Genomic DNA, 13,139 nt, shown 5'->3' on the forward strand with positions numbered 1-13,139 from the left:
CAGATTGAAAGTGAGGGGATGGAGAACTATTTACCATGCTACTGAAGTCAAAAGAGAGCTGGAGTAGCCATACTTATATCAGACAAACTAGACTTTAAATTAAATTCTTTAACAAAAGATGAAGAAGGGCATTATATAATAATTACAGGGTTTATCTATCAGGAAGAGCATAACAATTATAAATGTCTATGCGCCGAATACGAGAGCCCCCAAATATATAAAACAATTACTCACAAACATAAGCAACCTTATTGGTAAGAATGTGGTAGTTGTAGGGGACTTTAACACCCCACTTACAACAATGAATAGATCATCTAGACATATGGTCAATAAAGAAACAAGGGCCCTGAATGATTACATTGGATCAGATGGACTTGACAGATATATTATAAGTCTGCATCCCAAAGCAACAAATATACTTTCTTCTCGAGTGCACATGGAACACTCTCCAAGATAGATCACATACTGGGTCACAAAACAGCCCTTCATAAGTATACAAGAATTGAGATCATACCATGCATACTTTCAGACCACAATGCTATGAAGCTTGAAATCAACCACAGGAAAAAGTCTGGAAAACCTCCAAAAGCATGGAGGTTAAAGAACGCCGTACTAAAGAATGAGTGGGTCAACCAGGCAATTAGAGAAGAAATTAAAAAATATATGGAAACAAATGAAAATGAAAATGCAACAATCCAAACATTTTGGGATGCAGCGAAGGCAGTCCTGAGAGGAAAATATATCGCAATCCAGGCCTATCTCAAGAAACAAGAAAAATCCCAAATACAAAATCTAACAGCACACCTAAAGGAAATAGAAGCAGAGCAGCAAAGACAGCCGAAATCCAGCAGAAGAAGAGAAATAATAAAGATCAGAGCAGAAATAAACAATATAGAATGTAAAAAAACTGTAGAGCAGATCAATGAAACTAAGAGTTGGTTTTTTGAAAAAATAAACAAAATTGATAAACCTCTAGCCAGGCTTCTCAAAAAGAAAAGGGAGATGACCCAAATAGATAAAATCATGAATGAAAATGGAATTATTACAACCAATCCTTCAGAGATACAAGCAATTATCAGGGAATACTATGAAAAATTATATCCCAAAAAACTGGACAACCTGGAAGAAATGGACAAATTCCTAAACACCCACACCCTTCCAAAACTCAATCAGGAGGAAATAGAAAGCTTGAACAGACCCATAACCAGCGAAGAAATTGAATCAGTCATCAAAAATCTCCCAACACATAAGAGTCCAGGACCAGATGGCTTCCCAGGTGAGTTCTACCAGACGTTTAAAGCAGAGATAATACCTACCCTTCTCAAGCTATTCCAAAAAATGGAACAGGAAGGAAAACTTCCAGACTCATTCTATGAAGCCAGTATTACTTTGATTCCTAAACCAGACAGAGACCCAGTAAAAAGAACTACAGTCCAATATCTCTGATGAATATGGATGCAAAAATTCTCAATAAGATACTAGCAAATCGAATTCAACAGCATATAAAAAGAATTATTCACCATGATCAAGTGGGATTCATTCCTGGGATGCAGGTCTGGTTCAACATTTGCAAATCAATCAACGTGATACATCACATTAATAAGAGAAAAGATAAGAACCATATGGTCCTGTCAATCGATGCAGAAAAGGCATTTGACAAAATTCAGCATCCTTTCTTAATAAAAACCCTCGAAAAAGTCGGGATAGAAGGAACATACTTAAAGATCATAAAAGCCATTTATGAAAAGCCCACAGCTAACATCATCCTCAATGGGGAAAAACTGAGAGCTTTTTCCCTGAGATCAGGAACATGACAGGGATGTCCACTCTCACTGCTATTGTTTATCATAGTGTTGGAAGTTCTAGCATCAGCAACCAGACAACAAAAGGAAATCAAAGGCATCAAAATTGGCAAAGATGAAGTCAAGCTTTCACTTTTTGCAGATGACATGATATTATACATGCAAAATCCAATAGACTACACCAGAAGTCTGGTAGAACTGATACATGAATTTAGCAAAGTTGCAGGATACAAAATCAATGTACAGAAATCAGTTGGATTCTTATACACTAATAATGAAGCAACAGAAAGACAAGTAAAGAAACTGATCCCATTCACGATTGCACCAAGAAGCATAAAATACCTAGGGATAAATCTAACCAAAGATGTAAAAGATCTGTATGCTGAAAACTATAGAAAGCTTATGAAGGTAATTGAAGAAGATATAAAGAAATGGAAAGACATTCCCTGCTCATGGATTGGAAGAATAAATATTGTCAAAATGTCAATACTACCCAAAGCAATCTACACATTCAATGCAATCCCAATCAAAATTGCACCAGCATTCTTCTCAAAGGTAGAACAAGCAATCCTAAAATTCATATGGAACCACAAAAGGCCCCAATAGCCAACGTAATTTTGAAGAAGACCAAAGCAGGAGGCATCACAATCCCAGACTTTAGCCTCTACTACAAAGCTGTCATCATCAAGACAGCATGGTATTGGCACAAAAACAGACACATAGACCAATGGAATAGAATAGAAACCCCAGAACTAGACCCACAAACGTATGGCCAACTCATCTTTGACAAAGCAGGAAAGAACATCCAATGGAAAAAAGACAGTCTCTTTAACAAATGGTTCTGGGAGAACTGGACAGCAACATGCAAAAGGTTGAAACTAGACCACTTTCTCACACCATTCACAAAAATAAATTCAAAATGGATAAAGGACCTGAATGTGAGACAGGAAACCATCAAAACACTAGAGGAGAAAGCAGGAAAAGACCTCTCTGACCTCAGTCGTAGCAATTTCTTACTTGACACATCCCCAAAGTCAAGGGAATTAAAAGCAAAAATGAACTACTGGGACCTTATGAAGATAAAAACCTTCTGCACAGCAAAGGAAACAACCAACAAAACTAAAAGGCAACCAACGGAATGGGAAAAGATATTTGCAAATGACATTTTGGATAAAGGGCTAGTATCCAAAATCTATAAAGAGCTCACCAAACTCCATACCCGAAAAACCAATAATCCAGTGAAGAAATGGGCAGAAAACATGAATAGACACTTCTCTAAAGAAGACATCCGGATGGCCAAGAGGCACATGAAAAGATGCTAAACATCGCTCCTCATCAGGGAAATACAAATCAAAACCACCCTCAGATATCACCTCACGCCAGTCAGAGTGGCCAAAATGAACAAATCAGGAGACTATAGATGCTGGCGAGGATGTGGAGAAATGGGAACCCTCTTGCACTCTTGGTGGGAATGCAAATTGGTGCAGCCACTCTGGAAAACAGTGTGGAGGTTCCTCAAAAATTAAAAATAGACCTACCCTATGACCCAGCAGTAGCACTGCTAGAAATTTACCCAAGGGATACAGGAGTACTGATGCACAGGGGCACTTATACCCCAATGTTTATAGCAGCACTCTCAACAATAGCCAAATTATGGAAAGACCCTAAATGTCCATCAACTGTTGAATGGATAAAGAAATTGTGGTTTATATACACAATGGAGTACTACGTGGCAATGAGAAGGAATGAAATATGGCCCTTTGTATAACGTGGATGGAACTGGAGAGTGTTATGCTAAGTGAAATAAGCCATACAGAGAAAGACAGATACCATATGTTTTCACTCTTATGTGGATCCTGAGAAACTTAACAGAAACCCATGGGGGACGGGAAGGAAAAAAAAAGAGGTTAGAGTGGGAGAGAGCCAAAGCATAAGAGACTCTTAAAAACTGAGAACAAACTGAGGGTTGATGGGGTGTGGGAGGGAGCAGAGGGTGGGTGATGGGTATTGAGGAGGGCACCTTTTGGGATGAGCACTGGGTGTTGTATGGAAACCAATTTGACAATAAATTTCAAAAAAAAAAAAGAACATCTGATCACACATCTTTAGACTTTGAAAAATGGGGGTGGGGAGTATAAATCTTGTTGCTCACTGCCAGCGCCAGGAATTCTTCTGAGTAATAAAACTATCGAGTCCAATAATGTGTGCTTTTTCCTGACTTAAAAAGTTTTGATAAAAGGCCTATCTTGTTTGTTTTTTGTTTTTGTTTTTGTTTTTTTTACCTGCTTAAACCCTAAAGAGTTCCATAAGGGAATGGATGAAGTATTCAAAGTATTCCTGAGAAGTATATACCATGGCACTGAGAATATGAGCTGTTTCCTGCTGGGGATGACAAGACAACTGAGCTATAGATAGATCTGCTGCTGGCAGAAGTGTCCCTGTTCATCAGATCATTGCTATTTAAGGCATTTTCCCATTGGGGTTTGTACTGCAGAAAGTGAACATATTCAAACTAGAGTATAAATCCTCAGTGATCATATTGAAGAATTTGGAGGAATCTCCTTTTATAAAGTTGAAGAGAATATCCTGAGGTGACAAAGTATTCTTAGGAAGGCCTTATGGCTACTACATAGAAAGATGGGAAGAGAGTTTCACATCTGTTGGTAATACTTATCAACTTCAGTACCTAAAGTTATGTTATTAATTGCTGAGAGGATTTTAAATAGCAGAAACAAATCCAGGAATCATATGCTCATTACATAATATGCTAATTGAGACTTCTACAAACTTGGGTTCACTTATTAAAGCACTTTCATTATATTGGGCATATGTCTGTATTCATCCATGCATTTACCAAGCATCAACCTCGTTTAAGATGAGGAGGTGTAATGGAAAGTTCACAGGCGCTGTGTGATGGTTTGGATGATTTTGAGTAAGTTTCTTGTGCATTTAGAGCTACAGCTTTCTTATTTAAGAGAAAAGAAAAAATACAGGATTATTGATGAAAAGGATTAAATGTTATATGCAAGAGTGCTTGAAACGGCTTTTAAACTAGAATTTGCCCTCAATTATTATTAGGCCCCTTCTTTTTGGTATCTGAGATTACATCCACATTTACCAAGTTTTATTAGCAAATACCCACAATGACTTTTACTCTTTGGTGGTCGTCCTTCTTCTCACAGTGTCCTCTGGTTTTCAAAATGATCAAGTGTAGCTTATTGTGCAATGATTTATACAATCAAGTCAAGTGGCTTTCTCAAAAATTTATGTGGTGAAGTTAGGTATTTGCCTGCTTGCCTAACGGAAGAGATTCCCTAACATGTGAATTCTCAAGACATTTCCAAAGAGCGTAGCCTTGTGTTTAACTGAGCATGGCCACTGCTACCCACAGCCTTCCCCTGGCTGGCAGTGCATACTCTCTTAAGCCCATTAAGTTATGGACTTTTAACCCATATTTTTCTAATGTTTTTAGTGAAGTCTGCTGTGGTCCCTATTGCCACCATTACTTTTGTGATGGTGAGTTGGTAGGTTTATGGTTTAATATATTGTCTTTTCATTTATATGGGTTTTTCTTCTTAATTTATCTAGTGATCTGCTTGTTTGGTCGTTTCACCTTGTGCATCTAGTGACTGTTCAATTTGATTTCCTATTAAAATTTTATGTGTGATGAATTCTCTTTTCAGAGTGACAAGTTTCCTGTGATTTATCCCTTCCATAGCCTGCTATTCATATTATGGCAGGATTAATTCTACTTTTTTTTTTTTTTTTTAATTTTAGCTAGACCCTCCCTCCTCTGTGCCTACGGTACACTCAGTTTGCTTTACTGTTGCAGTGCAGACTTAACTTTAAGTGGTAGCCATCTGTTTATGTGTCTCTCATACCTAGTGGGTTGTGAACTTCTGGAGTCCAGGGACTACATCTAATACTTTATTCATCTTTGCATCCCTCTTGCTTGACAGCACCTGACATGGCACAGGGTTGGCCCTTAGTAAATCCTGAATGAATTTATTCTATGGAGATTTGTTCTGACTTAACTTGTGCATTGCTCAAAGAGCTAAAATACGTTTGGGGCTATAACAATGTTTGAGGCGGCATGTCATGTCTGGGCTTAGTTTATCATGTACACAATTGTAATTGGAGTGTGTAGTTGCATCCTTCCCTGACACCAGTTTTCTTAATCTCCTTTAATATGATATTCCATTTTAATAGCTTCCATATTAGCATGAGGATTATATATTTTCACTAATTAGTAAAGGTATTAAAAGAAGAGCCCTTTGGGACTGCCTAATTTACCCACTTCTACACTTAGCATGGTTTCCTGTCCGTTGTTTTTGTATATGCTTCATCCAGATCTCTCTAAATTCAGTTCTGTATTCACATTACTGGTATAGGAGTGTCATCTGTGTCCCCAGGTTAGGAGGATGGTTAAAGCACACAGTCTGCGAGGCAGGAAAATACCGTATACTGTAGACACAGGCAAAGGCTGCCCCTGAAGTACAGAGGGGGAGCACCTTACATGCACCTGTAGAGGAAGTGAAGGCCTGGGGAGGTGGTCAAGGAGGAGCAGTTCTTGAGGTGAGACTTAAGAAATGCATGGAGAATAACAGACAAAGGGGAAAGGGAGCTTTTTTGTCAGAAGAGAGGCAGGAATAAAGGTAAAGGTTTGAAGAGCAGTGTGCTCAGAGTGTGGGGTTGGGCAAGATTGCTTGAAGTCAGGGAGCATGGAGTGATGACTCCTGGGCACCCAGCTGTAGCCAGCCTTGAAGGCTGTGCTATTACACACCCAGACCTCATTCTGTCAGTGGGAGGAAGCAGCTTCTATGCCAACATTTTGCCTACCTGTGTTGATTTCTGGCCAAGATTCCTGTAGTGAAGTGGTTAAGATTGTGAACTTTGGAATCAAACTGCCTGGGTTTGAGTCCTGGCTCCAGCACTTACTGCTGTACAACTTTGAGAAACTGTGCTTAGTTTCCTCATCACTAATACAGAGATAATAGTAGTACCTCTTTCACTAGAATTGTTGCAGCGATTAAATGAGGTTGTATTCTATGACACATACATAGAATGGCACCTGGTACTTGCTCTCTGTTAAATTAAAACTCATTGCCACAGTTAAATGGACAATCACATTCTGGTAAGTGTCTAGTAGGCCCCTAAGGTCAGTTAGCACCTTGCGGAAGGCCAAACTTCCTTTTTAAAATCAGTTTATTTTTGAAATCAAATGTATTTGTTATGTGGCCTGCTTTTGCCTTTTTGTGTAAAGCTTTTGAAAACACAAAGTAACTTTATTTGCTCACTTTCTCCCTTGTAAAACTGAGAGTATGGATTTTCTTCAAAATTGAAAGCATTAGGCTTCAGGATGCAGGGGTTATTAGGAGTGAAAAGTGAAGCTGGAAGCTGCTGGTGATGGTGTTAAGTCTTTCCATCTGCTACACAGGAAGGGTTGAGAGGAGGAGTCTAGAGAGATGTTTGCTTCCTGAGGTTCTCGAGCCACTAATTCAATCTAGGCTAACACAGAACAGACTTTTCCTTTCTGATGCTTAGATTCTGGAAAGACTGATCATAGGCCTTCACTGCTCCATAGCATATGTCATCAATACAAAGATATTGAAATGAATTTGTCTCACTGTGATTTCAAGGTATCCACCCTGTAAAAAATATACCTGGCTTTTCTAGCCCCCAGTTAGGTGGAAAATATTCCAGAAATGCTAGCTTCCAGGGGCTCTCAAGGAGTTGCCAATCCTTTCCATTTAAATATTCTGGAATCCTTCTATCATCAATCTTTGACAACCAACTCATTTAAAATTTCCCTGAGACAGCTTTTTGTAACTAGCTAAATATATAGACTGGAATACTATTTTTATTTTTGTTTTAAAAGAGCAGTTTTTAAAAACTAGAAATTATTAGGATTATTTGTTAGGTGAGTTATTTTAAAATATTTCCTTTTTCATAAATAGAATTTTGGAAACCCTCGCAAATCACATTTTGTTATTATCAAAATAGAAACATTTGATGTGATCCAGTGTGAAACCAGAGAAGGCCATAAGTCAGTTTTTAAAATTATTTCCTACAAAAGTATTGCTCTTGAATTCTTGGTTTCTCTGTTTTCTGTTTCCTTAGGATAGGTCTGCTTTGTAATTAGTGAAGGTGCATGTCTGTCTTTAGGCAACAGCCTAATCTCTATGGCCATATGTGCAAAAGCAGTATAATTACAATGTAGTATTAATTGGGCCATGTGACTTTCGCTTTAATTATTTGAAATTATCTTATCTTTCCATTGCTTAAAGCATGTCAGTGGGTGAATCATTGGATAACATGTTTATGTCATTTTTGTAGAATTAAATATGTGCACATTTACATAAACTAGGTAAAAAATTCTACAACTTTTGATAATGTTATGGATAGATCTTTTTCTCTGTCTCCAGCATCAATATAAGCCTGAGGAAATCAGATGTTACAAAGAATTGATTCTTTACATTTTGCTTAATTCATAGAGTGCCGATTGGATTCTCGATTTCTGGCTGAGGAGGGTATCACTCTGGGTTGACATAAGTTGGTAGCAATTTTCAGATTTACTTGTTAACGAATTAGAGATTCCCAGACTTTTATGCATGTTCTCTAAATAATTTGGGTAGGAAATTTAGTGGTCGGTACCCATTTTTACTAAATACAAGTAGTTGGCAGACTGTGTAGAAACTGGCATTTATCTGTGTTCAGATTTTAACTTTTGTCTCCCTGTTTTTTCAGTTGTTTTTATTTCAGTTGCTGCGAGGGCTGTCTTACATCCACCAGCGTTATATTTTGCACAGAGACCTGAAACCACAGAACCTTCTGATCAGTGACACGGGGGAGTTAAAGCTGGCAGATTTCGGTAGGAAAGCAGTTAATTACCAGTCTATTTTGTCACACTGTAAGAATGCCAGGCAGATGGTGGCACTCCATTTGTTTAGGTGTGCTTCTTCTATCATTATAGATCATGGTAAAATATTATCAGGAGTGAAGGATTTTTTTTTTATGATCAACATCATGCTTAGTGGATTTTTAAAACATTCACACTGCTTTTTAGAGCCTTGAATAATCATAAACATAAATCAGATCTCATATATTTCCAAAGGAGAAGGCAGTAAAATTTTGAGCATAAACTATATTAAAAGAAATCTATTTTTTTTTTCACTTTTTCTTATAAAAATGTCAAACACATTCAAAAGTAGAAGGATAGTATAAGGACCCCTCATTACCCATCACCCAGCTTCAACAATTATCAATATATTGTCAGACCTGAAGAAACCTTAATTTAAGCCTCTGGACTTTGGCGGGGGGGCATTCCAAAATATATTCAGTAGTATATGTTGCCCCCAGTTTTAGTAATTTAAAAATCTAGGGCCAGTGTTAAGCTTTCCAGAAATGACTGTTTCAAGATTTCTCAATAATTTTATAAAAGTAGACACAGATTCTGATTTAAAAGCTGTGGTTTTAAGTCATTATAAGTCATCCCTTCCTTAAAGTTTTAAGCTTGGTCTCTTGCAGCTTAGAAGCTTTCTCCAAACTCTGTGTTGAGCACACAAAAGGGAGCAGAACCTTTGTGTCATCCATGCTGGCTCCCCTCCCTTCATCAAGGGTGACATTCCTGCGTTACCCTGGCTCTGTCACAGCATAGAGGGTGCTGAGTTGATTCCCGGCACCAGGGGATGCTGATGGCAGCATGATATGTTGACAGTGCATTGCCTCAATTATTTTTGAATACATATTCTGATTAGAAATTTGTTCCATTAAGAGTGGAATGGAAATATTACCCTCGGGACATAAACATGCCTGAGGTTGAAATATACGCTTTTGCTGAAAAATGATTATCTTTTCCCACCCCACCTTTCGATAAATAAAAGAGCAAGAAATGTTTATTTCTTATTTCAAGGTTAGTAGACCATTCAGTACCTTTGGAACGAATCTACTCTGTTGGGTTTTATATATCCTTTCCTTCTAAAATTGAAATAGAACAAAAGTTAGTATTTAACGAGTGATATATTGCACAACTGTCATTTATCTTCATCTAGTTGGTAGAAATGATAAAACTCCGCTTGTGTGTGTGTGTGTGTGTGTGTGTGTATGTGTGTGTGGTTTATTGCCAAATTTTAGCATCAAAATAATAAATGTTCAGTGCAGTTTCATACTCCAGATATAAAGTGGCCAGATGTAAAGGCTTTCTATTACGGAGTAGAAAACAATGGGAGAGTTGGTGGGTGGAGGAGAGATTTGTAGTTCCTCAAATTTAGAGTTATTGGATTTGCTGTAAACATATTTTGTAGTTTATCATTGTCAGTGAATTAATAAGGATTTATAGTGATTTTCTTCTGGTGTGTTAATATACTATAAGGTATATGTAGGAGTATGAAATTGCATTGAACATTTAAGTCTATTGAACATAGTTTTCCTGTATATTTATAAAACACATTTTACAAAGTTGATTTTGTCTGTATAATTAAGGGTATAATGATTATATGTAAGTGCTTACTGGGTATTATTTTTGAATTTTATGACAACGTTTTTATTATAACTGTCAGGTAAGTTCATCTTAAAAGATTCTTATGGATCTTTAAAATGGACATTTTATAATATCAGATTCAGAAATAAATTGAAATGCAATTTTGAACAATTTAGAAAGTGACTTAGAAAATTAGGAAATTTAGGGATGCTCAAAGCAAGCATTAATATTTTCATTTTCTCTTTTCCAAGTACCTTTCCCCTCATCCTCTGCACTTTTCTTTCTCAAAACATATTGTTTTGTAAACAATTTTCACCTATGAAATATGTCATGAACATTTTCTCATGTTATTAAATGTGAAAAACTCATTTATAACAGCTTAGGTCTTAGATATTTCCTTTAATGGCCAAAACCTAGTCTCTTTCTTCAGTCCCTTATTCATTGAACATTATAGTGCTTGCTACATTTCACTGTTGGGTACAGTCCTGTGCTGAACGTGTTTATAGGCTTGTAGGAAGCCTCGTGTGGTGCAGTTGCAGTGTTGAGTATTCTAAAGCACTTGAATCTTTGTACCAGACTGCTCTGCAGAAAGGTTGTGCCGTGCAGCACCTCACCTCAGTGTCACGGATTCAGTCTCCCTTGCCAGGAACACACACTTGGCGTGCATCCTGTGTGCAAAGTGTAATGAGCGAGACTCAGCCACCAACTGACAATTTCCCCCCAATTGTGCATTATTTTTGTCTTTTAACTTAAGACATACAATTAACTGTGATTTACTGCACTTGGGCACGTGTTTATGTCTGAGATGAAGGAAGCACAGTAAAAACTGTGGAGAAGCTAGGCAGTCAAAATGAGATGCTTCCAGGCGCAGAACAATTAGAAACACTAGGCCTTCATTCAGACTTTGATGTATAAAGAGCTTTAGAAGCAGTTCCTTTGTCCTAACTTTTTTTTTTTCCTATGTGAAAAATGATTAAACGAGACAAATGAAATCTGAATATAGGTCCTATATTGTAAATACTATTTTTATTAGAAGAAATACTTGGCATAGGTTGGGGGGGGGACGACACTGAAATTTATTGAATTTATTCTGTGCACTAGACACTTAGAAATTCTTGTTTTATTCTCTTCAACCTAGTATGGTATAGTAACATATTTTTGAGAGAGACCTGAACAGAGAGGTAACTGATTGCAAAACTGGGATTCAGAAGCTTGATTCATAGCCTTCAGTCTCAGGTAGCCCCAAGGTCTTCTTTGTATTTATACATATAGATGCTTTACCTTAAAGAGCTTCCTATTTTTCTAGTAAATTATTGATCGGTGTATGTACATAGTTCAATAATTCTAGCAAACCATTGTATATATTTTCTCTATACAACAAATATGACACCCATGCTGTAATAGAAATAGATTGCACTGATATTAAAAAGAAAGCACATTACATGGTTTAAAGAACACTTTGTCATTTGACGAATTCAGTAGTAACAAGTGAGGTCAGCAATAGTATTGAAGAGATTTTACTTGCTGGACAAAGTAAACCAGACAATCATGTATTTGTAGACCCATTCAGATTTAAGTGGATTGTAATTCTGAAGTCCAGCTACACACAAAAAAATGCTGTGTCTACTTTTTCTTGTTAGCAAAGTTGTATTTAAGTGTTTATCTGGGCCTTGTTTTCTATATGCATTTTGAATGAGTAAATTATACATGATTTAGAATCACTATGGCTTTCCTAATGCAGAAGTTTGTCCTGCCCATATAAATAAAATAATAAAATTGTATAGATTTCTAAATTTCTAAAAAAAAAGTTCATCTTTCCATTACCTATATGAAAAAAATATTTCAAATCTCTCATCCAACCTGTGTCTTCACCACCTTGTGCTCTGCGCCTCTGGTGGTACAACCAAACCGCAAACCCATTCACACATCAGAGAGCCTCTTTGACTCCATCTTTCCCTTTGCATGGAATACTCTTCTTCCTGCTTGCCACGTGGCTACCTCTTTCTAATCAAACAGGTCATAGATCATATATCACCTATTTATAAAGAGGCCACCTTTCTAAAAATAGAACATTTCCCATCACTATTATCCAGTTTAACTTCTTCAATAGCACTTATAGTGCACTGAAATTATTTTATTTGTGTATCTGTTTCATTTTTTTTATCCACTACTTGATTTAAGTTCTGTAAGGTCATGGACTCAACTTGTCTTTCTCACTCTTGTCTGCGTTATGTCTATAACCACACTTAACACATAGTAGGCCCTCAGTAATTATTGGTTGCATGAATTAAAAATATGCGTGACTAAATAGAGTATTAGTGTGAAGATTTGCTTTGGTAAACCAGCAGTTTACGAACTAATTTTCTCTTCATCGGTGCTTTCTTGGCTGGGCATAGTCAAAAGTTAAATCAGTTTGATAGTATTGGAGCCTCAGGATTGCTTTGAAGCTCTTACACATAGGCCCTACATACCCACTTGCATTTACTATGTTTGTAACCTTGGACTGCAGAAATAAGTCACTGAGTGAGTGTAAAACATACACAAAAAGGTGTGTAAGATTTGAAGTTCCTACTCTGTAGGCCTTAAGTGGTCGTCTAGTTACACTGTTGTTGAGGGCAAAATGTACTGATTATTGAATTAGGGGAGCAGGCTCTGTCTATAACTAGCCTGTGACTTTCAAGAAGTCATTTATTCCTTCTGGTCCTTAGGCTCCTCAACTGAAAAATAAGAGCATTGAACAGGTACTTTCCAAGATCCTTTCCTGTGCTGTTTTTTTTTTTTTTATGTTATTCATTTCTGAAATTATTAATTTATTTTCTAATAACCAGATATTTGCTCGTGACTAAAAATCAGTCCAT

At 37.0% G+C, this 13,139-nt stretch overlaps 1 protein-coding gene across 4 annotated transcripts in view; it reads left to right on the plus strand.

Moving 5' to 3' along the window:
* CDK14 (cyclin dependent kinase 14) overlaps positions 1-13,139 on the plus strand; it is a 600,313-nt gene that overhangs the window by 292,948 nt on the left and 294,226 nt on the right. For all 4 annotated transcript variants that reach the window (XR_006211062.1, XM_042966088.1, XM_042966101.1 and 1 more), the window contains exon 8: positions 8,550-8,673. Coding sequence is in view for 3 of the 4 variants with exons in the window: in XM_042966088.1 (XP_042822022.1) it covers positions 8,550-8,673 (124 nt within the window). In the remaining variant the exon portion in view is untranslated. The remainder of the gene's footprint in view (positions 1-8,549; positions 8,674-13,139) is intronic.

The sequence above is a fragment of the Panthera tigris genome, chromosome A2 (genome assembly GCF_018350195.1).
Source record: "Panthera tigris isolate Pti1 chromosome A2, P.tigris_Pti1_mat1.1, whole genome shotgun sequence".
Lineage (NCBI taxonomy): Eukaryota > Metazoa > Chordata > Mammalia > Carnivora > Felidae > Panthera > Panthera tigris.